Below are 24125 nucleotides of genomic sequence, written 5' to 3' on the forward strand. Positions count from 1 at the left end.
TATTCTTGGGAACATTTGTCTTAAATAACAAAAACCTTCGCCTTCTTTGTTCATTGCTTTCCCAAAATTCTTCATAAGTCCCAATTTTATGTGAGGAGGAAGCAAAAAAAATTTTTGCCGAGTCAACAAGCAGTTTATGTGCCACATTTTTCTGTCCTGGAACTAACTTTTTACAGAGTAACTAGCTCTGTCTAGAATAATGACTGTTTGACACGACTGTCCAATTCACAGATGAAGCAACAGTACTTTGTAAAGCTGAGCTGCAATCCCAGTAAGAGAGCAACAACTTTCAGATCTCCACAGATATTCCAGTGTATGTACTTGCTGTACTGGATGTGCTTCAGCAGCATTTCCATGTTCTCATATGTATCTTTCATGAGTGCTGCATAACCAACAGGTATTGAAGGGTGAACATTGTCATTGTGTAACAGAACAGCTTTGAGGCTTAACACTAATGAATCAATAAAGAGATGCCACTCTTGCAGGTCATGGTCACAAACTAAAGCAGAGAACAATCCTTCGATGTCAACAAAGAAACAGAGACTGTCAACTTGTGCAAAGAATTTGGTTACATCATCTTGGCACTTTGAAAAACAGAAATTTTCGTCCGGGTGACAGCAAACACCATTCCTGCAGTATCGAACTCAGCAATTCGGCTTTTGCGCTTGACAGACCCATATCTCTGATTAGATTGTTTAATTCTGTCTGTGTTATGAGATGTGGATTGCCTGAGGAGCATGGTTCAAAATCCAGATCAATGTCACTGCCAGTTTCCTGCATTGCAGTTTCTTCATCTGGTTCATCTAAGGTTTATTCCTCTGGTGGTTTCGGAATTGAAAGATTGTTGTCATGTGGCACGGGTCTCATTGCTGAAGGCAGATTAGGATATTCAATTGACTTCTTGTTTTTCACAGAGAAACCAGACGCATTAGTCAAACAGAAGTAACAGTCCGTCACATGGTCTTTCTGTTCTCGCCATATCATCGGGACAGCAAACGGCATTGTCTTTCGAGTGCCTCTGAGCAAAGCTCTCAGACAGACAGCACATATTGCACAACAAATGTGAGGTGACCATTCCTGGTCTTGATCACCAGTTTTACAGCTAAAGTACAGATGATATGCTTTCTTTACAAGAGTAGTCATTGAGTGTCTCTGATGAACAAGCGTATACTCACCACAAATATAGCAGAATGTATCAGGGCTGTTACGATACTGACAAGACATATTGATTGACACCAATCATCCTGTAAAACATCTATAACATCTAACTTACTTGTTACAGTACTACTGAGGCAATGCTATATTCTGAAACAATGCATACACACTATAAGGTTTATATTAATCCAATGAGCAGCATCTGCATATGCAAGCCACTTTTATAGCCTGCTGAGACAGTTTCAAGCTGGCTCCAGCCTGCCCAGGAAATGCCCGGGCTGAATATTTCCACAGAACACCTTCCAACCTGGCCTGATTTCATGCCTGGACAAGCCCAGACTGCACAAATCATTGTTCATAGGTCTCTTACAGAAACAAAAATTTTTTTACACAAATATTTAAAAAAATGACAAAACTGAAGGTTTTGATGAAATGGTACATGATGGGCAAATTTGGATATGATTTTCATGATCAGCAGCCAAAAATCTATAAGGAACACCCAACAGTGTTCATGAAGCAAAAACTTTGTTTGATATTGTATGATTACACTGCACAAGTCAACAAGTTAAATGACATTACTTTTGCTTCTTTGATTTCATTCAACGTGAAAAATATCAAACAATAGTAACTGATGTATATTCAAGTTTGAAATATATTTTTTCCAATTAAACATTTTTATAATCTTAAATTGCTAATGTTCTACAATGTTGATTTGACTCAAGCTTCTTAACAGCTTAGGTCTTCTACCAGGATTTGAACCACACATTAGCAGTGTTAAGAGAAAGAAAGAAAATAAATTAGGATTCTAAAAATAGACATAATCCAGCCCTATTACTTTAATAAAACCATGCATGATGTGTAATAACATAAGCTTAATTTCAACACAAAGAAAAACAGAAATTCACGTCTACGTAGCAAATACAAAATACTATTATATGATGAAGAAATGAATTAACAAATATCAAGATATAACATGAGACAGTGAAACTAGTTTTAACTGTCAACACAACATACTATCAAAGCACAATGAAGGTTAACTTTAATTAGACATGAGAGACACTATTAATGGTTACCTTGCAGATATTCCAACAAACTCCCATTCTTCATCAGCTCAGTGATTATGTAGATAGGTTCTTCTAACGTACAGACAGCATACAACTGGACAAGCTTAGAGTGACGCAGCTTTTTCATTATCTGAGCTTCAGCAAGGAAATCCTTCGGATCCATTGTTCCTGCACAATACAACAATTACTATAATCATAAATAAAATATAAGTTACAAAGTGTTACTTTTTTGTCAGTACTAGCATTTGGCTTAAATGTTTTGATGTTTACTGATGTAATATCTTTCATTTTCCAATAATCATGCAAAGCTACTTACATGGTTTAGTATTTCCATCTGCTACTTATTTAAATATTTCAACACACCATTCTAAAGTTTATTCTTACCTGGTTCACTATTTTTATGGTTATTAATGTACCATTTTTCACTAATTATTTTAAAATTTAAACTAACTTAGTTTAGTATGTTCATCTGCTACTAATGTAATATTAAAGTAATCATTCTGAGGTTTATATTTACCTGGTTTAAGAGTTTTAATGGCTACTGGAGTAGTATTATTCCATAATCCTTCCCAAACCTCCCCAAACTGACCTTGGCCAAGCTTTCTTACAAATTTCAGAGAAACACGCTCTATCTCCCACTGATCCCTGGTATTATGAGAAAGCCCACTTGTTGTTGGTTTTTCTACCTAAAGAAATATACATATATTTTATTCTGACTTTCTGAACCAAAAAAACATTTTAACTGTCAATTATGTGAATTCTTGATATTCAATTCATTTTACCATCTATAAATACAAAAATTAAATTCCCTATGCTTATTATTTTGTGCCTAAAACTATAAAACTAAAGTGACTTTCTTTACTATCAGTTTATAAAACAACAAATCAAACATCTCACTCTAAATCACTAAAATAGTTATTAACACCTTTATTGACTGTGTGTTAACTGTTTCTGCTTCTTCCACATATCAAACTAGAGTTCCCAGGACCTTTACAATCTCCTGCATAATATACACGACAGCATTTCCAGGACCTCTGCAATCTCCTGTACAACACACGTGACAGCATTTCCAGGACCTCTGCAATCTCCTGTACAAAACATGTGACAGCATTTCCAGGACCTCTACAATCTCCTGTATAACACACATGACAGCATTTCCAGGACCTCTACAATCTCCTGTATAACACACATGACAGCATTTCCAGGACCTCTACAATCTCCTGTATAACACACATGACAGCATTTCCTGGACCTCTACAATCTCCTGTATAACACATGACAGCATTTCCTGGACCTCCACAATCTCCTGTATAACACATGACAGCATTTCCTGGACCTCTACAATCTCCTGTATAACATACGTGACAGCATTTCCTGGACCTCTACAATCTCCTGTATAACACACGTGACAGCATTTCCTGGACCTCTACAATCTCCTGTATAACACACGTGACAGCATTTCCTGGACCTCTACAATCTCCTGTATAACACACGTGACAGCATTTCCTGGACCTCTACAATCTCCTGTATAACACACATGACAGCATTTCCTGGACCTCTACAATCTCCTGTATAACACACATGACAGCATTTTCAGGACCTCTACAATCTCCTGTATAACACACATGACAGTAGTTCCAGGACCTCTACAATCTCCTGTATAACACACATAACAGTAGTTCCAGGACCTCTACAATCTCCTGTATAACACACATAACAGTAGTTCCAGGACCTATACAATCTCCTGTATAACACACATAACAGTAGTTCCAGGACCTCTACAATCTCCTGTATAACACACATGACAGAATTTCCAGGACCTCTACAATCTCCTGTATAACACACATAACAGTAGTTCCAGGACCTATACAATCTCCTGTATAACACACATAACAGTAGTTCCAGGACCTCTACAATCTCCTGTATAATACACATGACAGAATTTCCAGGACCTCTACAATCTCCTGTATAATACACATGACAGCATTTCCAGGACCTCTACAATCTCTCGTATAATACACATGACAGCATTTCCAGGACCTCTACAATCTCTCGTATAATACACATGACAGCATTTCCAGGACCTCTACAATCTCTCGTATAATACACATGACAGCATTTCCAGGACCTCTACAATCTCTCGTATAATACACATGGTAGCATTTCCAGGACCTTTACAATCGTCATTGCAAAGTTATCAGAATTTTTACAATCTTTTGTATAACCTGCATGAGAGACCTTCATGATTTTTACGATATTTTTAAACTATTCATTACAGAGTTCCAGGATTATGTGATATTATGTATAACCTTTATGGCACTTTGCATGGCTCATATAATCTTCCTCAAGACAGATAATCCAGGATCTTAAATAATTTTAAGACATAAGCAAGATCCCAGTTTTTGTCACGTTTAATGATAAAATTTAAGGTCTTCATAATTGTACTGATAATAATTACATTTTACTTGTATTAAGTACTGAAAGCAATAATTCAAATCTTAATCTAAATATTATTTGTTAAATTTTCATTACAACCTCTTCTTTACCCAATTACTTGTGTGAAAATAAAAGTCTTTTGACCTTTAAAGTTTTAGCTAACAAGTGAATTAAATGGCAAATATGCACATTTTTGCTACATTTCATAGACATACCATGTTACTATATAATTTAATTTATGGTAAAACATTCAAAGTTGTACCATTTTAACTCAATGTGCATTTAAAACTGGTACGTGATTCATGATGTGGAAAACAATCTAATAATAAAGACGAAGATGACTGGCTCAAACATTTCAAAACATTTATTCCAGCCTCAGAAAAATTGAAAATAGTGTTACAAAGATATTTATTAACTAAACTATAGTATCATTAATAATTACTCAAATATTGAGTAGATAAACAGAAAGAAAAAATATAATGTAGTAGGAAATAACCTCCAATCAAAGGCCTTAATTTTAGCATTCAAATTCTCAAACTCAAATATAGTAATTAGTTTTATAATTTTGAAAAGGCTTAAAGAACCTTTACTTTCTTAACATTGTTTCACTAAGTTGAAAAACAATACAGTGCACAATCTTATAAAAAAAAAAAAAAAGCAAAGCATTGCTCTTTCCTCCGATCATTCTACCTCTCCATTATACAATGTTAGAACTACAAACTCTTAAAACTCTGTCAAGTGTGTTTTCTCATAGAAAAGCTACATTAAACTATCTTGTGTGCCCACTGATAAGAATCAAATCCCCAATTTTAACACCATAAATTTGAAGACTTACAACTATCCCACCAGAGGACAAACTCTGTCAAAGAACAAAAACATTATCACTGAACCAAACAAAAACAATGGTATTGTTATTAAAAAAAACTGATCATATGGATCAAATAAATTGCCAGTTCAGTGACCTTTTGAATTCAAAAAACTAGATACAGACTTGTTATCCCTAGCTTTTAAGAGAGAAAATAAGAACCTAAATTTTCTAAAGACCATTAGGAAATCAAAATACTTTCCCCCAAACAACTTTTCACCAACTTTCCCCACATGGCACTAAACCCAATATTCTTTATGGCCTACCCAAAATGCACAAAGATGAATACCCTCTCCACCAAATTCTCTCAGCTGTAGGCTCCTGTAATTACAACGTCTCTAAATTTATCATTACTATTCTTAAAACCCCTCACTTTGAGTGAATTGACTGCTTTAGAAATCCCCAAAATTCATTTTACTAACCAAAGAGTTAAAGCTAGCTCTCACACTGAATCTTCTATATTAAATATTTCCCTTGACAAAATGTTAAATTTAATCACAGACCTACTATTTCCTTTTGACATGAATGTTACCTTGGTTTCACCCATAAACAATTCTTGGAAGTTCTCACTTTTCCCCAAAAAACAAACCATTTCCTCTTTAATAACATCATTTACAACCAGATAAATGAAATCCCCATAGAAACCTGATGAGGTCCAATGACATCCAATAGTTTTCTGTGCTACGATAAACACAATTGGCTAGAAAATTGCCCATGTGAATTCAAATCTACTCTTCTTAAATACTATATTCATAAAACTTTCTTGCTGTTTTAATAATTTCACTTTTCCAAGTTTCTTTCTTTCCTTAACTCCCAACACTCCAATGTCAAGTTCACCTTTTAACTTACAGAAAATGAATCTTTATTTTTCCTAATTGTCAATATTACTAAAAAAAGTAAGCACTTTTCTACTTCTGTTTATCACACAAATACTTTTACTGGCCTTTATATTATCTTAAAAGTTTTATTCCAGCTTCTTCAAATATAATCTTATGATGTCAGTGTTAAACAGAAATTTTAACTTTTACTTAAATCACTCTATATTACACAGAGAAAACATTTCTGCACAAACATCTGTTAAATAATGGCTATCCAACAGATTTTTTTACAAACTGTCTGAACACAAATCACAACACACGTTGCTGCTATTGTGCACACCTTTCATAAATTTCCTCTCAATATCTGACTTTCTTTTTTGTGCTCAAAATCCTTACAAATTAAAAATAACTTTTTTCTTTAATAAAAAACTTCTACTCTAAGTCTAACAGAAAAACTTAGCCTCTGCATTAAACACTTCTTTTAACATAAATTTGAAATACCTAAACTTTCACATTTATGGATCTGTGTAAGTATACATGTAATGACTGTAGGGTCAAATTAATTAGCAAAACAAAATGCCACTTGGAAACTAGGATCTGTGAACATTGCGACTGCCCATTACTTGCATCTAGCTACTCATCCATTTGTTCATGTGTAGAAACCAGAAGTCATAATATTTCATATAATAATTTCTCTATCATAACAAGCAATTTTTCAGACCTTGAACTCTACATTAAAGAAACTTTACTCATAGTTAAAGACTGTCCAACTCTTAACAACTAAAAAACCTCTTTAGACCTAATATTATTCTGAATTTACACACCTAGAAAGCAATTCTGTGTAACACATTCTATAAACTGTTTCCTTTTTTCTTTCCATTTACCACTTTATTCAACATCTAAATGCTATTAGAGGTACCATAGTTTAGTTTATAAATATCTTCATAACACTATTTACAATTTTGCTGAAACTGGAATAAATGTACTTTGAAATGTTCAAGCCCTGTATGTAAAATGTTATTTTGCCCATCATCATCGTTATTAGATTATATTTACTCCTGTTCTGTGGTTTAAAGATTTCAGAAAAATACGAAAAAAAGAAATGGATACAAACAATTTGACTAAATGGAATTTTCTAAGCAACTTATTTTCACAAGTATATAAGTTTAAAAAGTGTACAAGTATTATATATGACATTATTTATCTATTTATGCCAGCTTTACAAATGTTTGCTGTTATAATTGTGTCATGTTCTTTTATTTTCCAAGAAAAATCCACTTTATTCCATTTTCATTTACAGTTCTTTATTTAAGATTTTTGGTTAGTTGATTGGTCCATTGAATTAGTGTTTTAAGGCACAAAGCAGCTAGGCGATCTGTGCCAAACATCCGTTAAAAAGCTAAAATTAGAGTAAAATTAGTAAAATTCATAAAAGGAAATTAAAATTAAACAAAACAAAAAGTTTAATTTTTGAATTAAAAACATAAATATCATTAAATCCAACTTTTAGATCTAGTCTACAGCAGCAAGAGAAAAACTATAGAAAAACAAGTTGTGAAGGACTTTCTGTAGCATAACTATAATCATCATAACTCAACAGGAACACTAGATTAACAGACAAGTTCAAAAACCACCATCAGTTACCTGAAGTTGACTTTTCCAGTCCTTGTTTCAAGTTTTTTGATGTTATGGCCATTTTCAGAAAGTAAAGTAATAAAAGTTTTGAAAGACTTGTAACAAAATTTTAATAATAACTCACCAGGATGACTAACAGGTAGTTCAAACAGTAGCATTAGTCACATAAATTTTGCCTTTCAGTCTTGATTTAAAGTTATTTCACGTTACGGCCATTTTCTAATTTCAAATCGAACAAGGAAATCACATTAAAAAAGGTACAATGTATAAATTTAAAAACTTAAATAGCATTATAAAGATTAAACTAAAAATATTTCCAAGGTGAACAGTGTCACCATCACCAATAACACTGTCTAACGTTATGGACAAATCTTGGGACAGAACATATTTAAAATTGTGCCGTCATTGAGAGTCATAAGGATGGCAAGACAGTAAACTGTGGCTTATTGTGACCTGAGTGTTACATAGACAACGCATTGGTGCATTAGTCGCAGATAAGAGAAAACAATGGGTTAAAAAACTGTGACCAATGAGTAGTCTAGTTAGAACAACTTCCTCTTTCTGAATCTTATGAAAGAAAGATGGCTAAAGTCCAATAGAGGGTTTTATTTGGAAAAGCTTGTTTTCACATTGCTCACTCCAAGTCAACTGCCAACTGGCACGAAGCCAAGCCTTGAATACAGGACCAAAGTCCGTGTATGAAACAGACACAGCAGTGATAGTGACAGAGCAGACAGATTTAGCTGCAGTTTCGACGAGCTCATTCACACGCATACCAACAAAGTGCACTACCCAAAAAAACTGAATAGAAGTAGATGTTAAAGAGAAATGGGCCAGTCAGTTTTGAATATCGGTGAGAACAGGGTGTGAACTAACATGAAACAATACCAGAGCCAATAAAGAACTAACCGAGTCAGTATAAATAGTGCAGTTTGAGTACTGCTTAGCTTCTACGTGATCCAGGGCAAAAGAAATGGCATACAGTTCAGCAGTGAACACAGAAGCTGTAGAGGGGATTCTGTGGGAACCACAACAAACCATGGCAGAGCCCACACACACAGTCACCTGATTTCAAACCATCTGTATAAATAGGAATGGAAGGATGGTTCGAAAGATGTTCAGCAAATAACAGACAGTACTTCCAATCAAGAGTGTCTGCTTTCTTCAGATGACTTAATGATAGGTCACATTTGGGAACTGTAAGAAGCCATGGTGGGATGGGTTGACCAACATATACAGTAATGTTATCCAAGAACAAACCCAATTCATCCAACTGCGCCTGGATACGAAGGTCGAAAGGAGCAATGGCATATCATCTGTTCTGAAAAAGTATGGACCACCGAGGAAGGAAAACACAATCCCAGATGGGACGCTTCAGTAAGAAACAAAGATTCAAAGCATATAGTAAAGTCAGTTCCAAATGGCAGAGATGCAAAAATGGTTCATGAGACTATGTATGAACTCTAAACTGGCGAAGCGCAGAAAGTCCTGGTGCAGAGCCAAAGTCCTTGATGATGAATGGGGTCCAGCATCTTTAAGGCTAAGGTCCTGGCAAAACAATAGACTAGTGATCCATAGTCAAGTATTGATCGAATCAGAGCATTATATATCTTTATCACAGAACATCAATCCACTCCCCCCAAGTTGTGGAAGAGAGGGCACGGAGGATGTTCAGTGCTCTTGTACATTTGAGCCATAGCTGCTTGATGTGTAATGTAAAGGTCATCTTACGATTAAAGATAAGCCCCAAAAACTTTGTCTCAGAGACCACAGGTAGCACAACTTCACCAATACGGAGTTCAGGATCAGAGTGAATTCCCCGTTGGTGGCAAAAGTGCATGCAAACAATTTTAGAGACAGAGAAGTAGGGCCATTTGCTGTGTTCCATTTGAGTAAATAATTGAGGACAGTCTGTAACTGCTGCTCAATATACCTCATGTTCAACAACTGACATGAGATGTGAAAGTCGTCAACTTGGAGCCCGTTTGCAACGGTAAGAGGGAGTTGTTCAGTGATGGCATTAATCTTTATACTCAAAAGTGTGACACTTAAAACATAGCCCTAAGGAACTCCAAGTTCCTGTAGAAAAGAACAGGAAAGTGTCAAACCCACATGAACTTGGAATCTCCTGTCCATTAAAAAATGTTTAATAAAAATAGGTAAATGGCCACGTTAGCCATATATATGAAGGTCTTACAAAATACCATACCTCCATGTTGTATCATAAGCCTTCTCAATGCCAAAGAATATTGATACAAGGTGTTGTCATTTGAGAAAGGCTTCTCTGATTGACGTTTCAAGTTGAATCAGGTGGTCCATGGTGGAGCGCTGTTGCCAGAACCCACACTGGGTGGGCGAGAGGAGGTTGTTTAGTTCAAGGAACCAAACAAGACGAGCATTAACCATCCTCTCTTAGGTCTTATAGAGACACCTTTTCAAAGCAATTGGACAGTAGTTTGAAGGAATCTTGGGATCCCTCCCAGGCTTAGAGAAAGGTAGGACAACAGCATGGTATCGAGCATCAGGAAAATCATTCTCCTGCCAGATCTGGTTAAAAACAAACAAAAGAATAGCAAAAGAAGCAGGAGATGGATGGCTCAGCTTTTCATATGTACATCATTAAGTCCACTAGCATAAAGGGATAATTTAGTCATAGTGACAATCAGCTCAAAAGGAGAGAGGTGATCACTCAGCCCAAGTCTGAATGGCTAAGAGGGTGGAGGAAGAGGCAGAAGTGCTAAATACCTGGCAAAAGCTTTTACCTAGAGTATCGGTGATGCTCCAGGTAACTGTTACTTCCTGGCCATTAGAGAGCAAGATCGAGAGGGGGACAGAATTATATTGCCCACTGACCTTTCAAATCTTTGGAACTGGTGATAGAAGATGTCCTAATTGTGAACTTAATCCAAGATTCCTTCTGGCTCTGATCCATGTGCACGGGCCTGCTAGAAAGCGATGAGGTGCGAGAGTGTAGGAAAGTTACAGAAAGTATTCTAGTCCCATTTTTGAGCCTTCTGTGCCATGTGGCAGGTAGGATTCTACCACGGATGAGGATATCTTGGAAAACGTGTCAAGGTCTTAGGAATACATTGAGCAGTTGCCTGTAAAATACAGTCAGTTACTGCTGCCACACAGTCGTCTATTGATGGTTTATAGACGATGGCAGGATCAAGTTCTGTCAGAGCAGTGGAAAAGGGCCAGTTTGCTTTATACAGTTTCCACCGGGGCATGTGGGTCGAGTGGCATTGACCATGGCCAGTCTCTCTCAAAATTACAGGAAAATTATCACTGCCTCGTGGATTATTGTCAACCCTCCATGACAAAGTGGAAGAATAGTGAAAGGGAGCAAACTGTGAGATGAAAAGCAGTAAAGGACCAACTAGGTACATAAAAAGATGTATAAGAACCAGTATTAAAAGGAGAAATGTTGTATTCAGAGAACATACTCTAAATGGAAAGACCCCTCCTATCAATATCAGCACTTCCCCAGAGGGAATGATGTCCATTAAAGTTCTCCAGGATTGAAAAGGCAGATGGCAACTGTTCAATGAGAGCATTATGATGCGACTGATCATAGGTCTCTCCAAGTGACAGGTTGAAAGAACAAACAGTGATGGTACGACCCTAGGAAACATTAATGGCTACAGCCTCCAAGGGTGTGTTGGAGCAGCAAACACAGGGTGGGCACATGCTGATCAACCAGCAGTGCCACCTCTCCATGCACTCATCATCACATAGCCTGTCATTTCTGTTCAAAAAACGCTGCTGAAAGGTGATTGTATCAGCAGGTTTCAGAAATGATTCCTGTAAGGAAAGGCATACAGGATGGTAGGAGGCAATCAGTGTTTTGATGTCATCCAGATTAGAACGTAAACCTCAACAGTTCCATTGTATCAAGGTAACCATTTTTTATTTATGTATAAGTGAATTGGGTATAGAGCCCTTCTGTTTACAACCACGTCATTTTTCTTTACAGTCTTTATTCAAGGGAGGTCTATCGACCTCCGTAGACCCTGCCCTGAGTCGACTGGGCAGATCTTTGCTGTTGAAAGAGAATTCCAGTGACTGAGGACGTGAACGAATGATTATTTTGCATCTTGAAATGGGAAAAGAAGAGGTACCTGAGGAAATGCCCTAACCCAAAACCAAAGGAATTGGATCTTGGGGATTTGCTGGAATGTATGTTAGTGACAGAGCTGGGTGTTGAAGTTGATTCATCAAATTTTTTAACCATGGAGGTCAAAAGACTTTTTATTTGGTTCGAGAACAATTATTTTGGAAGCACAGAGAGATCTGTCTGCACTCCCACTGTAGTAGAGGAACGAAATGCAGCAGCATACGTCTAAGACGAAGTGGTGGACAGCAAGTTTGGAGCTTGAAGGTAAGTAATGTTTTGAATCGTTTTCAAACACTGTACCTCTTTTTCTTCCAACCATTTAGGGCAAGAATGAAAGTAAGACAGGTGAAAGCCATTGCAATTGATGCAATGAGGGTCCATTTCACACTCATAAGCATCATGGACTTTGCCACCTCAAAGAGCACACATTAGGGAACCACAACATGACGTCTTACAGTGACCAATCTGCTGACACTGGAAACATCCAAGAGGGTTTGGAATGTATGACCATACCCTGCAATTAAGATAACCTGCCTTGGTTTTGGCAGGTGGATGTGGTGATGGAAATGTCAGAATGAGGACAATGGTCGGTATCATAATTCCATCCTTGCAACTGGAGATACGCCTCACTGCAGAGGCTTCTTGAGTAGAGAAACCAGCAAGAATCTCTGGCTTGGGGATGTTCTTCAAATTCCTCTCAATAATAACTCCTCGTAATGAATTCAAATTAGCATGAGACGTAATTTCACTAAGTGTATTCCCAATTGACTTTGAATGCAAGAGTAGTTCACCATGTTGAGATGGGGATGTTTCCACCAGTATGTCACCAAATCAAAGCTTCTTTACTGACTTTGGAAAGACAGCAAGTCTCTCTACTCCCTTCTGAATGAAAAAAGGAGACATCTACCCTAAAGGTTTGTCTGAAAGAGAATGTAGTATAACAAAATGCGATACAACAGGTGCTACAGATGTTGAAGATTGCTGCTCAGAATCTTCAAGACATGGTCGTTTACCTATGGACTGTTTTTTCATTATTTTATTTAAGTTTTTATTTTGAGGGTCCATAACAAAAAAAGGAATATTTTGGTGCCCACTGACCCCACCCACCATGGAGCCCTACGAAGTGACACACTACAATACCAAACAAGGACAATGAAGCAATGAAGCAAGGTATCGTGAGCACTATGTCCAAACACCAGAATCAGATACAATGTCCACAACACCTGTTGAAAACATCCAACACTGGTACTTGGTTGCCCCTAGCCCAAGTGGTACAGCCAACTAATCCTAGGGAGCCACCCCAAGGCTGCCCATCTACAGGAATTCAAGACCAAAGTAGTGTGTTAGGGTTGGACCCATCAACCGCCAGGATCCTTCCCTTCACATATCACCAAGCATGGCAAACACGTGGGTGGATGTTTAGATCCCAGAGGAGGTAAAATGAAAAACAAAACCTTCTTTGGGAGGTTCCCTCACCACGTATAGGAATCCACACAGAGATAAAGGTTTTTGGTAAAAAACACAGGGGCCATTTGTTGATAAAGAGTTAAACATATTTCAGATAGCTATTCATACCCAAATATTTAAAATTTCTGAACCTGTGATTTTTTTTGCCAGATGAAAATTATCCCACAGAAAATTTTAAGTTAGATTTTAGCAATTTATCACATTCTGAAACTGTCATGAAATGGTGAAGGTCCCACAGATCATTTGTTTTGTGCAAATTGCAAAATCTTCACAACTCAGTACATCACAAGAGTCATTAGTCATGTTTTAAGACTGGAAGTGCCATAACTGATAAGAGAAACAAACAAAAAAATAAACAATCTATAATCATACTATTTATTACAGTAGTTAAAAATTAACAAAATAACAGTTGTTAAAAAATACCTGAATGCAAGGTAGCCGCAGATTTACACAAAGTCCATCGGAATCACTGCTGTAGTGTTCCACTAATTCCTGCAGAGTGTGGAATGTGGTACGGCGAGCAATGAAGAATCCTCCCTCATCTAATTGTCTTATACGATAATGTTTTACAGTATCACCATCCCTCACTATGAACAATAAAGTATCAACTTAGGAAATATTAATATTTCTACTTCACAAGAAAAGAAAAGAAAAAAAAACTTTCTTTACTACATCTATTAGCACCACACCAGTATTCTAGATGATCAGTAAATAAAATTCAGTATGGTTATTTCTTACCAACATATACAAACATATCCAAATAAAAATTTATAATCAACAACCAGATAACATTTCAATATGAATATTCATTAGTGACAAATACTACCAGAAAGAGAGAAATCATTTCTACGGCTCTCACTGTCTCTAATGAGGAATGCACCATGTTCATTCTCAGGAAGAAGCAACTTTTTCTCTGCTTCTATCCTCTTTATCTTCCCAAAGTACCATCTGAAAGTCGTAAAGATTTAACATTAAACAAGTAATTGCATGTGAGAAAGCTGAAAGAGAAAGTATATTTAAAGCTTTTCTAATGAATGCAACAAAAGATCTCCCAGCCTCTAGTTTAATCACGATATACTAAAGAAACATAGCATCAGTCTACTGAAGTGACTAAACAATTTACTAACAAACCCCACACAGTACCTAATGTTTTCCTGCTAATTGTTACTAAATCAAAAAAAGAAAGAAAACCACTAAATTTTAAAGGATCATCCCAACACATTTTCTTCGAAATGCCATAAATAACATTTTACTCCACCTTTTGCCTATACTGTGAAGTAAATACCTAATAATTTAAATTATTCAAAACAAAATACCCACATTTTATAATAAATCAAGGTTGTCAAGCCAGTTGAGGTGGACATCAAAAATGTAACTTATGCAACATCTAGAAATGCCTCATGAAAGCAGTACATCTCTCCATACTGCATAAAGATAAAATTTATTTACTAAACTGTTACCATAACAGCAGACAACACATGAAAACACATTACATTGAATTGTTGCACCTACTTTTACTGCTAATATCAGCAGAATTATTGTAATAATAAGACTGTTTTTTTCTCTTGTCATCAACATTTGTGATTCCAGATCAAGAAGTACTTCAGAGTTGAGGTGGTGATACAAAAAAGCTCTGGTGCATCACTACATTCACATCATTGTGTGGAGACCTCTCGGTTGGGTATGATGATTTGCATGATACCCATATCTCTCACTGATCAAATTTTATGATTGATGGCAATATACTGGGATGGTACACCAAGAGGAAAAATAAAAAATATTAATAGTACCACCAGTATTGGACTGTAGTTTTCACAGCTTTTAAAACTAAACAAAGAATGGTTCTACTTATACATGGGTAACACAACACTAAAAGGATGCTTTTAAATCTCTGTAGTAGATAGTAATGATTTCTTCCTTTTTAAACAAGACAACAATGCAAATGTTTTAATAAAACTTTGACTCAGTATAATATTACAGTTATGTACACAAAAATTAAATGAAGATAAAGAGAATCACAGACTGTGGGAAATGGCAGCAGAAGTTCAGGAGGAGCTTAAGTATTTATGTACAAGAGATATGTCAGCTAACAATAACTTTCAGGAAGTTAGAAAGAGTACTATCACAGTAAAAAAATAGTGATTTTAATACAATGAGCCTAGTCTGTTGTATAATAAATTTCAGCCCTCTGATTCTGCAGATGAGGAACAACTGGATGAAAGAAAAACCAAAGGGTCAGAGAAGGATGTGGATAAGGTTAAAGCTATAGGTGATTCCTTGATAAAGCATTTGAATAGAATAGTGTGGGAAGTAAACAGGAAGAGGAATCAGATTATGATACACAGAGGCACATGTAAATGATATAACTAACAGAGCAAGAGATATAATAAAGGGGACTAGCAGAGATGCAGTTTTTATAGCACATGGAGGGGCTAATGACATAGGGAAAGGTAGGTGAGAGGAGTCAATAAATACAAAGGCATTTAAAGAAAACAACATAACTTAATTTTGTCAGGGATATTGCCCAGAATTAACTGTGTGGATGAAGTTATAAGTAGATGACTAGGGATAAATGCTAGACTTATGTTAGTATGTAAGTATGAGCAGCTACACTTGTGGGATTGGTTCAGTGAAAGAAAAAAGGTTTTTGGAATGGATTGTTTACATTTAAACAGAAAAAAAACTGGCTTGTTTACTAAGGCTATTAAATTCAGCTGTGAGAGAAGATTTAAATTTCAATTGAAAGAAAAAATTAAATGCAAAAGAATAAAAGGCAGAGAAATGTATAGCATATGAAATGAGCACAGTTATAAGTATATGCTTAATTGTTACTACTGTAGTGTTAGAAGTAAAAGAAATAAAATAATTAACTATAGAGCATCAGTAAATTGATTGATTGATTGATTTAGTGTTTTATGGCACAAAGCAGCTAGGCTATCTGTGCCAAACGTCCGTTAAAAAGGTAAAAATAAAGTAAATGTAGTAAAATACATAAAAGGAAATGAAGGTAAAACAAAACATCATTGAAAAACAGAAAAAGTATAAAACCAATGTTAACACCTAGTCTACAATGTTAAGAGAGAAAGCAGAGTAAAACAAGTTGTAAAGTACTTACTCTAGCAAAATGGTAATGATCATAACCCACCAGGAAGACTAACAGATAAGTTCAAGAACCACCATCAGTCACCTGAAGTTGGCCTTTCCAGTCCTGGTTCAGGGTTATGTGTCATAGCAGCCATTATCAAAATGTAAAATAATAGAAGTTTTAAAAGACATGTAGCAAAATTGTAATAATGAGTAGCCAAATGTCCAGTAAAAAAGGTAAAAGTAAAGTAAATGGAGTAAAATTTGTAAAAGTAAATGAAGGTAAAAACAAAACAGCAATTAAAACAGAAAATAGCATAAAACCAATGTTGACATCCAGTCTACAAAGTTGTAAAGAACTTCCTGTAGCAAAATGGTAATGATCATAACCCGCCAGGAAGACTAACAGGTAAGTATAAGAACCATCGTCAGTCACCTGAAGTTGGTCTTTCCAGTCCTGGTTCTGGGTAATGTGTCATTATGGCCAGTACTAAAAAGTAAAGTAGTAAAAGTGTTAAATGACATGCAGCAAAAGTGTAATAACAACTCGCCAGGAAGACTAACGAGTAGTTCAAACGGATAGTTCAAACAGCAGCGTTAGTCACCTGAAGTTGGCCTTTCCAGTCCTGGTGTCGAGTTATTTAATATTCTGGCCATTTTCCAATGTCAAATTGAACTAGAGAGAATAAAACTGTAAAAAGAGAACCACAATTAAAAAGGTGTAATGAATAAATATCCAACACTTAAATGAGATTAAAAAGATTAATGGCCATTAAAAAACTAAAAAACTTTATCAAGGTGGACAGTGTCACTATCACCAATAACACAGTCCAATGTTACAGATAAGCCCTAGGAAAAAACACGTTTAAAATAGTGCCGTTGTTGAGAATCGTAACGATGGCAATAAAGTAAAATGTGGCTTATAGTGATTTGAGTGTTACACAAACTACACACTGGTGCACCAGTTCCAGATAAAAGAAAATGATGAGTTAAAAAACTGTGACCAATGCATAGTCTAGTTAGAACAACTTCCTCCTTCCAAACCTTATGAAGCTAGATGGCCAAAGTCCAATAAAGGGTTTTATGTGAAAAAGCTTGTTGTCGCGTTGCTCACTCCAAGTGGACTGCCAGCTGGCATGGAGCTGAGCCTTGAATACAAGACCATAGTCCATGTACGAAATAGGCACAGTGGTGATAGTGCCGGAGCAGATAGATTTAGCTGCTGTGTCTGCAAGCTCATTCCCTCAAATACCAACATGGCCTGGTATCCAGAAAAACTGGAGAGAAGTAGCTGCTAATGAGAAATTGGCCATTCGGTTTTGAATATCAGCGAGAACAGGGTGTGAGCCAACGTGTATCGATTCCAGGGCCAGCATAGAACTAAGCGAGTCAGTATAAATAGTGCAGTTGGAGTACTGCTCAGCTTCAATATGATTTGGGCAAGAGATATGGCATACAGTTCAGCAGTGAACACAGAAGCTGTAGAGGGGATTCTGGAAAGGAACGAAGTTCAAAGAATATAGTAACGATAGTTGCAAACGGCGAAGGTGCAGAGAAGGTTCATGAGATTCGACATACAAACTTTGAACTGGAGAGGTGGAAAAAGCCCCAGTGCAGAGTCGAAGTCCTTGGTGATGAATGGGATCCAGCATCTTTAAGGCCGAGGGTCTGGCAGAGCCACAGACCATTCATCCATAATAGAGTTTCGATCGAATAAGAGCACGGTATACCTTTAACATAGAACATTGATCTGCTCCCCAACTGGTAGAAGAGAGAACACGAAGGATGTTCAGTGCTCTTGTGCATTTGACCCGAAGCTGCTTTAAGTGTGGTATAAAGGTCAGTTTACGATCAAAGATAAGCCCCAAAAATCTGGTCTCCGGGGCCACTGGCAGCAAAACTTCACCAATATGAAGTTCAGGATCAGGGTGAATACCTTGTCGATGGCAAAAGTGCATGCATACAGTTTTGGAGAGAGAGAAATTAAAGCCGTTCGCCAGAGTCCATTTCCGTACACAATTGAGGGTAGTTTGTAGTTGCCGCTCAATATATCTCATGTTTGACGACTGACATGAGATGTGAAAGTCGTCGACATACAGCCCATTCGCAACAGTGAGAGGGAGTTGTTCAGTGATGGCATTTATCTTTATACTGAAGAGTGTAACACTCAATACACAGCCTTGAGGGACTCCAAGTTCCTGTACAAAAGAACGAGAAAGTGTCGAACCCACACGAACTTGGAATCTCCTTATTAAAAATTTTTCAATAAACATGGGTAGATGGCCACGTAACCCATATGTATGGAGGTCTCGCAAAATGCCATACCTCCATGTTGTGTCATAAGCCTTCTCTATGTCAAAGAATATTGATACAAGATGTTGGCGGTTGAGAAAGGCTTCTCTGATAGATGTTTCAAGACGAATTAGGTGGTCTGTGGTGGAGTGCTGTTGACAGAACCCACACTGGGTGGGCAAGAGGAGGTTATTTGATTCGAGGAACCAAACAAGACGAGCATTAACCATCCTTTCTAATGTCTTACAGATACAGCTCGTCAAAGCAATTGGACGGTAGTTTGAAGGAATCTTGGGATCTTTCCCTGGCTTAGAGAAAGGTAAAATAATAGCCTTACGCCAGGCATCAGGAAAACCATTCTCCTGCCAGATCCGGTTGAAAACAATCAGAAGGACATCAAGAGGTGCAGGAGATAGATGGTGCAGCATGTCATAATGAATATCATCAGGTCCAACAGATGTACTGGCAGACCGATGAAGGGCCATTTTTAGTTCCACCATGGTAAAGGGACAATAATAGTCAAAGAAACAGTCAGTTCGAAAGGAAAGAGGTGATCGCTCTGCCCGAGTCGTGATGGCCAGGAAGGTGGAGGAACAAGCAGAAGTGCTAGATACCCGGCAAAAGCTTTCACCTAGTGTTAGAGATGTTCCGAACATCAGTCACCTCCTGACCATCAGAGAGTAAGATCAAGAGGGGGGGCAGAATTGTAGTGCCCATTAACCTTTCGAATACTGTCCCATATGATCTTGGCACTGGTGGTAGAAGATATGCTGGTTGTGAACTTAATCCAAGATTCCTTCTGGCTTTGACGTCTTACCCACCTAGCATGTGCACGGGCCGTTGGAATGCGACGAGGTTTGAAAGTGTGGATATCTACGAAAGTATCCCAGGCCGCTTTGAGCCTTCCGTGCTAAGTGGCAAGCAGGATTCCACCACAGAGATATTGGAAAGCGTGTGAGGTTTTAGGAATACATTGAGCAGCTGCATGTGTAATACAGTCAGTTACCGCTGCTACACAGTCGTCTATTGATGGCTGATTTACGATTGCAGGTTCAAGTTCTGCAAGAGCAGTGAAAGTGGACCAGTCTGCCTGATCCAGCTTCCACCGGAGCACGGGGTAGGGTGGCATCGACCACGCCAGTCTCTCTCAAAAAGATCGGAAAATGATCACTGCCTAGTGGATTACTGTTAACCCTCCATGAAAAATGGGAGAATAATGAAGGTGAGCAAACTGAGAGATCAATAGCGGTAAAGGACTGACTACGTGCATGAAAATAAGTGGAAGAACCAGTATTGAAAAGAGAAAGATTGTGATCAGAGAGCATCCGCTCTACAGATCGGCCCCTCCCATCAATAATAGCACTTCCCCCAGAGGGGATGATGTCCATTAAAATCCCCTAGGTTTAGAAATGGAGATGGCAACTGTTCAACGAGAGCATCAAGATCTGATTGTTCATATGTCTCTCCAGGGGACAGGTACAGAGAACAAACAGTGACGGTATGACCCAAGGAAATACGGATGGCTACAGCCTCCAAGGGTGTGTTGAGTGACAAAGACAGGGTGGGCACGTGTTGATCAACCAACAGTGCCACCCCTCCATGTACTCGACCATCACACAACCTGTCATTTCTGTACAGAGAAAACTGCCGAATGGAGACAGTATCAGCATTTTTGAGAAATGTTTCTTGTAAAAAAAAACACACAGGATGGTAGGAAGCAATCAGCGTTTGATATCATCCAGATTAGAACGTAAACCTCGACAGATCCATTGTATCAAGGTGGCCATTTTTAAGAACGGGTAGGCGAAGTTGTTGGAGAACCCTTCTGTTTACGACCACGTCTTTTTTCTTTACTGTCTTTAGTCGGAGGAGGTCTATCAACCTCCATGGATCCTGCTCTGGGTCGGGTGGGCAGGTTTTTGTTATTCGAAGGGGAATCCAGTGACTGAGGACGCGAACGAATAATTGTTTTGTCTCTTGTGGTGGGAGAAAAAGATGTATCAGAAGAAATGCCTGTATTTGAAACTGAAGGACGTGAATCTTGAGGTTTGTTGGAAGGTATGGGAGGAACAGAGATGGGTGTGGAAGTCGATTCATCAACCTTTTTAACCACGGAGGTCAAAAGGCTTTTCATTTGTTTTGAAAACGATTCTCTTGGAGGCACAAAGAGATCTGTCTGCAATCCCACTGTAGTTGTGGAATGAAGTGCAGCAGCATATGTCCGAGATGGAGTTGTGGACAGCAATTTCCGAGCCTCAAGATAACTAATGTTATGTGTCGTTTTCAAGCGCTGCACCTCTTTTCCTCCAACCATTTTGGGCAAGAATGAAAGTAAGAGGGTGAAAACCATTGCAGTTTACGCAATGTGGGTTCATGTCACAGTCATAGGCATCGTGGTCCTTGCCTCCACAACGAGCACATGTCAGGGAACCACGACAAGATGTCTTTGAGTGGCCGAATCTCTGACATTGGAAACATCGAAGAGGGTTTGGTATGTATGGCCGAACCCTGCAATTGAGATAACCTGCCTTGATGGTGGCAGGTGCATGTGGTGAAGTAAATGTTAAAACGAGGGTATTTGTTGGTAGTGTAACTCCATCTTTGCGAGTGGAGATGCGCCTCACTGCAGAAACTCCTTGAGTGGAGAGACCAGCGAGAATCTCTGACTCGGGAACGTTCTTCAAATCCCTTTCAACAATAACTCCTCGTGAAGAATTCAAGGTAGCATGGGGTGTAACCTCAATAGGTATATCCCCAATTGCCTTTGAATTCAAGAGGAGTTCACTGTGTTGGGATGTGGATGTTTCAACCAATATGTCACCAGATCGAAGTTTCTTTACTGACCTGCAAGTCCCTCTAGTCCCATTTGAATAAAAAAAGGGGACATTTGCCCTAAAGATTTTTCCGAAAGAGAATGTAATATAAGAAAATGAGGTACATGTGTTACTGATGTTGAAGATTGCTGTTCTGAGTATTCAAGACGTGGTTGCTTACCCATTGACTGTTTTTTTTACAATTTTATTTAAATTATTTGGAGGATCCATAGGAAAAAGAAAAAATTTTGGTACCCACTGACCCCACCCACCATGGAGCCCTACAAGGGGATGCACTACAAAGTCATGCAAGGACAATGCAGCAATGCCAGGGTTTCGTGAGCACTATACCCAAACACCAGCATCAGACACAATATCCACAACACCCGTTGAGAACTTCCAACACTGATACTTGGTTGACTCTAGCCCAAGTGGACCAGCCGATTGACCCAAGGGGGGCCACCCGTCTACAGGAATTCGAGGCCAAAGTGGTGTGTTAGGGTTGGACCCCTCAACCACCAGGATCCTCTCCTCCCCTTCTCGGGTCGCCACGCACGGCAAACACGTGGGTGGATGTTTAGATCCCAGAGAAGGTAGCCAGATAGAACAGAACCTTCCCTGGGAGGTCCCCTCACCACGTACTGGAATCCACACCGAGGGGATATGGTAAATGACTCTACCTGGACTTAAACCAACTACTGATAAGTTACCATAATGTTAATGATAATCAGAATGATTTCCATCAAAGTGGCATGGTATAGTTGTATAATTTACATCAAAAAAAAGAAACTCCAAAGTTAAACAGGGGTTAGGCAAGGGTCATATGTCATACTGAAAAGAACTAATAATGAGGATTATGAAAAACAGAAAAACAAAAGGTCCACCCCAGAAGATGAACTGGTGAGAAAAGGCAACTGGATAATTTCAGAGAAGAGTTTGGCAGTGTAAAATCAAAATGCTGAAAACTCAGAGTCTCTATTAAGACCACTTCCAGAGGATAAAAAAAAAAAGTCACCAGAGAATTTGTTAATTCACCTACCTAATGAGAACAAATCCAGTGACAATGAGGGACAAAAAACCACCCTAACTACATACCATAATAGTTGAAAAAGAAAACCACTAAAGACTTTGTGAATGAGCAATGTACCATTTTATTTATGTATTACGATTCTTTAAGGAACATCAGAGTCTGAGAAGGGACAGTGTTTTAAGCTATTTTAATGTTTCAGTTTAGATGTTTGTTGCTAGAAGATGCATGTCATGACATTTAGAATTTCACGAAAGTTACAAGTTTTGTTTTGTGAGCAGAAAATGAATAGTGACATAAATGCTAGTTAGTGAATTAAATGGCTCTAAGATACACTTATTAAGTTAAACTGTGAGTTTGTCAGGTTGTTTGTTATCAGTCAGTTAGCATACTATTAGTTCAGAATTTCTGTTCAAATGTTAGGCCTACAAGTGAAAGTTTCTTGCAATAAACGTTAATGAAAAAATAAACTGACTTGTTATGGTTAAACGAGATACTTGACATTATTTGTTACTAAATAATCAAAAAACTAGCTCAACGATAAAATACATTATCTACGAGATGGCCATCTCAGATATATTGTTTCAAAAAAAATACAGAACGTGCTGCATCTTCAACATTTTTTGTGCTTTTTTTTTTTTCTCTTAATGAAAACGTTCACTCTGTTCGTCAAAACACGTTTAACCCAACAACGATAATAACATAAGCTCTAAGTTCTATCACTCGCCTCTATCAATCCTATTTGCTTTTTCGTTTCCAACTCATGAAGCTCCCAGCTATAAACCGCGTTCTAATATCATAAAGGCTGAACAATTTAACCTCATGGCAGTAGTTTCCAGAACGGATGGCGCGGCCTTTTGCCAGAACCCAAAAATAACAATGATGGTAGTAGAAAAAACAAAAATAATAAATTTTAATACTTTAAAGGAAAGGCTGAATAAGGAGAAGCAAAGAAACTACTGTATTTGCTCTTATTATCGCTTGTGAAAAGTATTCAGTAAGGATGAAGAAGGTACAAGAGAAACAATGCTGAGTTAGAGGCGCTACTACTTAAAATTTAGAAAACTGCTGTATCTACCATATCTCCTAAACACGGCGTCCAACATTTTCTAAACATATGCAGCCAATTAGCAACGCCTTTCAAGGAAAACCAAAATCCAATCAAACACGTATTTTGTGATTACTTTCAGCAAAAGCATAGATGTGTAAAATCTCTTCGTGCCTATTAATTAATAAAGTCTCCATTTTTTAATGTTACATGGACATAGTGTTTTTATATTAATATGCATTATATATATTCCAGTAACATATATACCTTGCTAACACGGTATCACAACTTCATACTCCTTACT

At 37.7% G+C, this 24125-nt stretch overlaps 1 protein-coding gene across 2 annotated transcripts in view; it reads right to left on the reverse strand.

Annotated features, from left to right (window-relative positions):
• LOC143230404 (tyrosine-protein kinase Src42A) overlaps positions 1 to 24125 on the reverse strand; it is a 45072-nt gene that overhangs the window by 10714 nt on the left and 10233 nt on the right. For both annotated transcript variants that reach the window (XM_076463914.1, XM_076463915.1), the window contains exons 2-5: positions 14384 to 14505; positions 13981 to 14144; positions 2737 to 2905; positions 2229 to 2387 (exon numbers count right to left, since the gene is read on the reverse strand). In XM_076463914.1, the coding sequence (XP_076320029.1) occupies positions 2229 to 2387; positions 2737 to 2905; positions 13981 to 14144; positions 14384 to 14505 (614 nt within the window). The remainder of the gene's footprint in view (positions 1 to 2228; positions 2388 to 2736; positions 2906 to 13980; positions 14145 to 14383; positions 14506 to 24125) is intronic.

Source organism: Tachypleus tridentatus, chromosome 10 (genome assembly GCF_004210375.1).
Source record: "Tachypleus tridentatus isolate NWPU-2018 chromosome 10, ASM421037v1, whole genome shotgun sequence".
NCBI classification, from domain to species: Eukaryota; Metazoa; Arthropoda; class Merostomata; order Xiphosura; family Limulidae; genus Tachypleus; species Tachypleus tridentatus.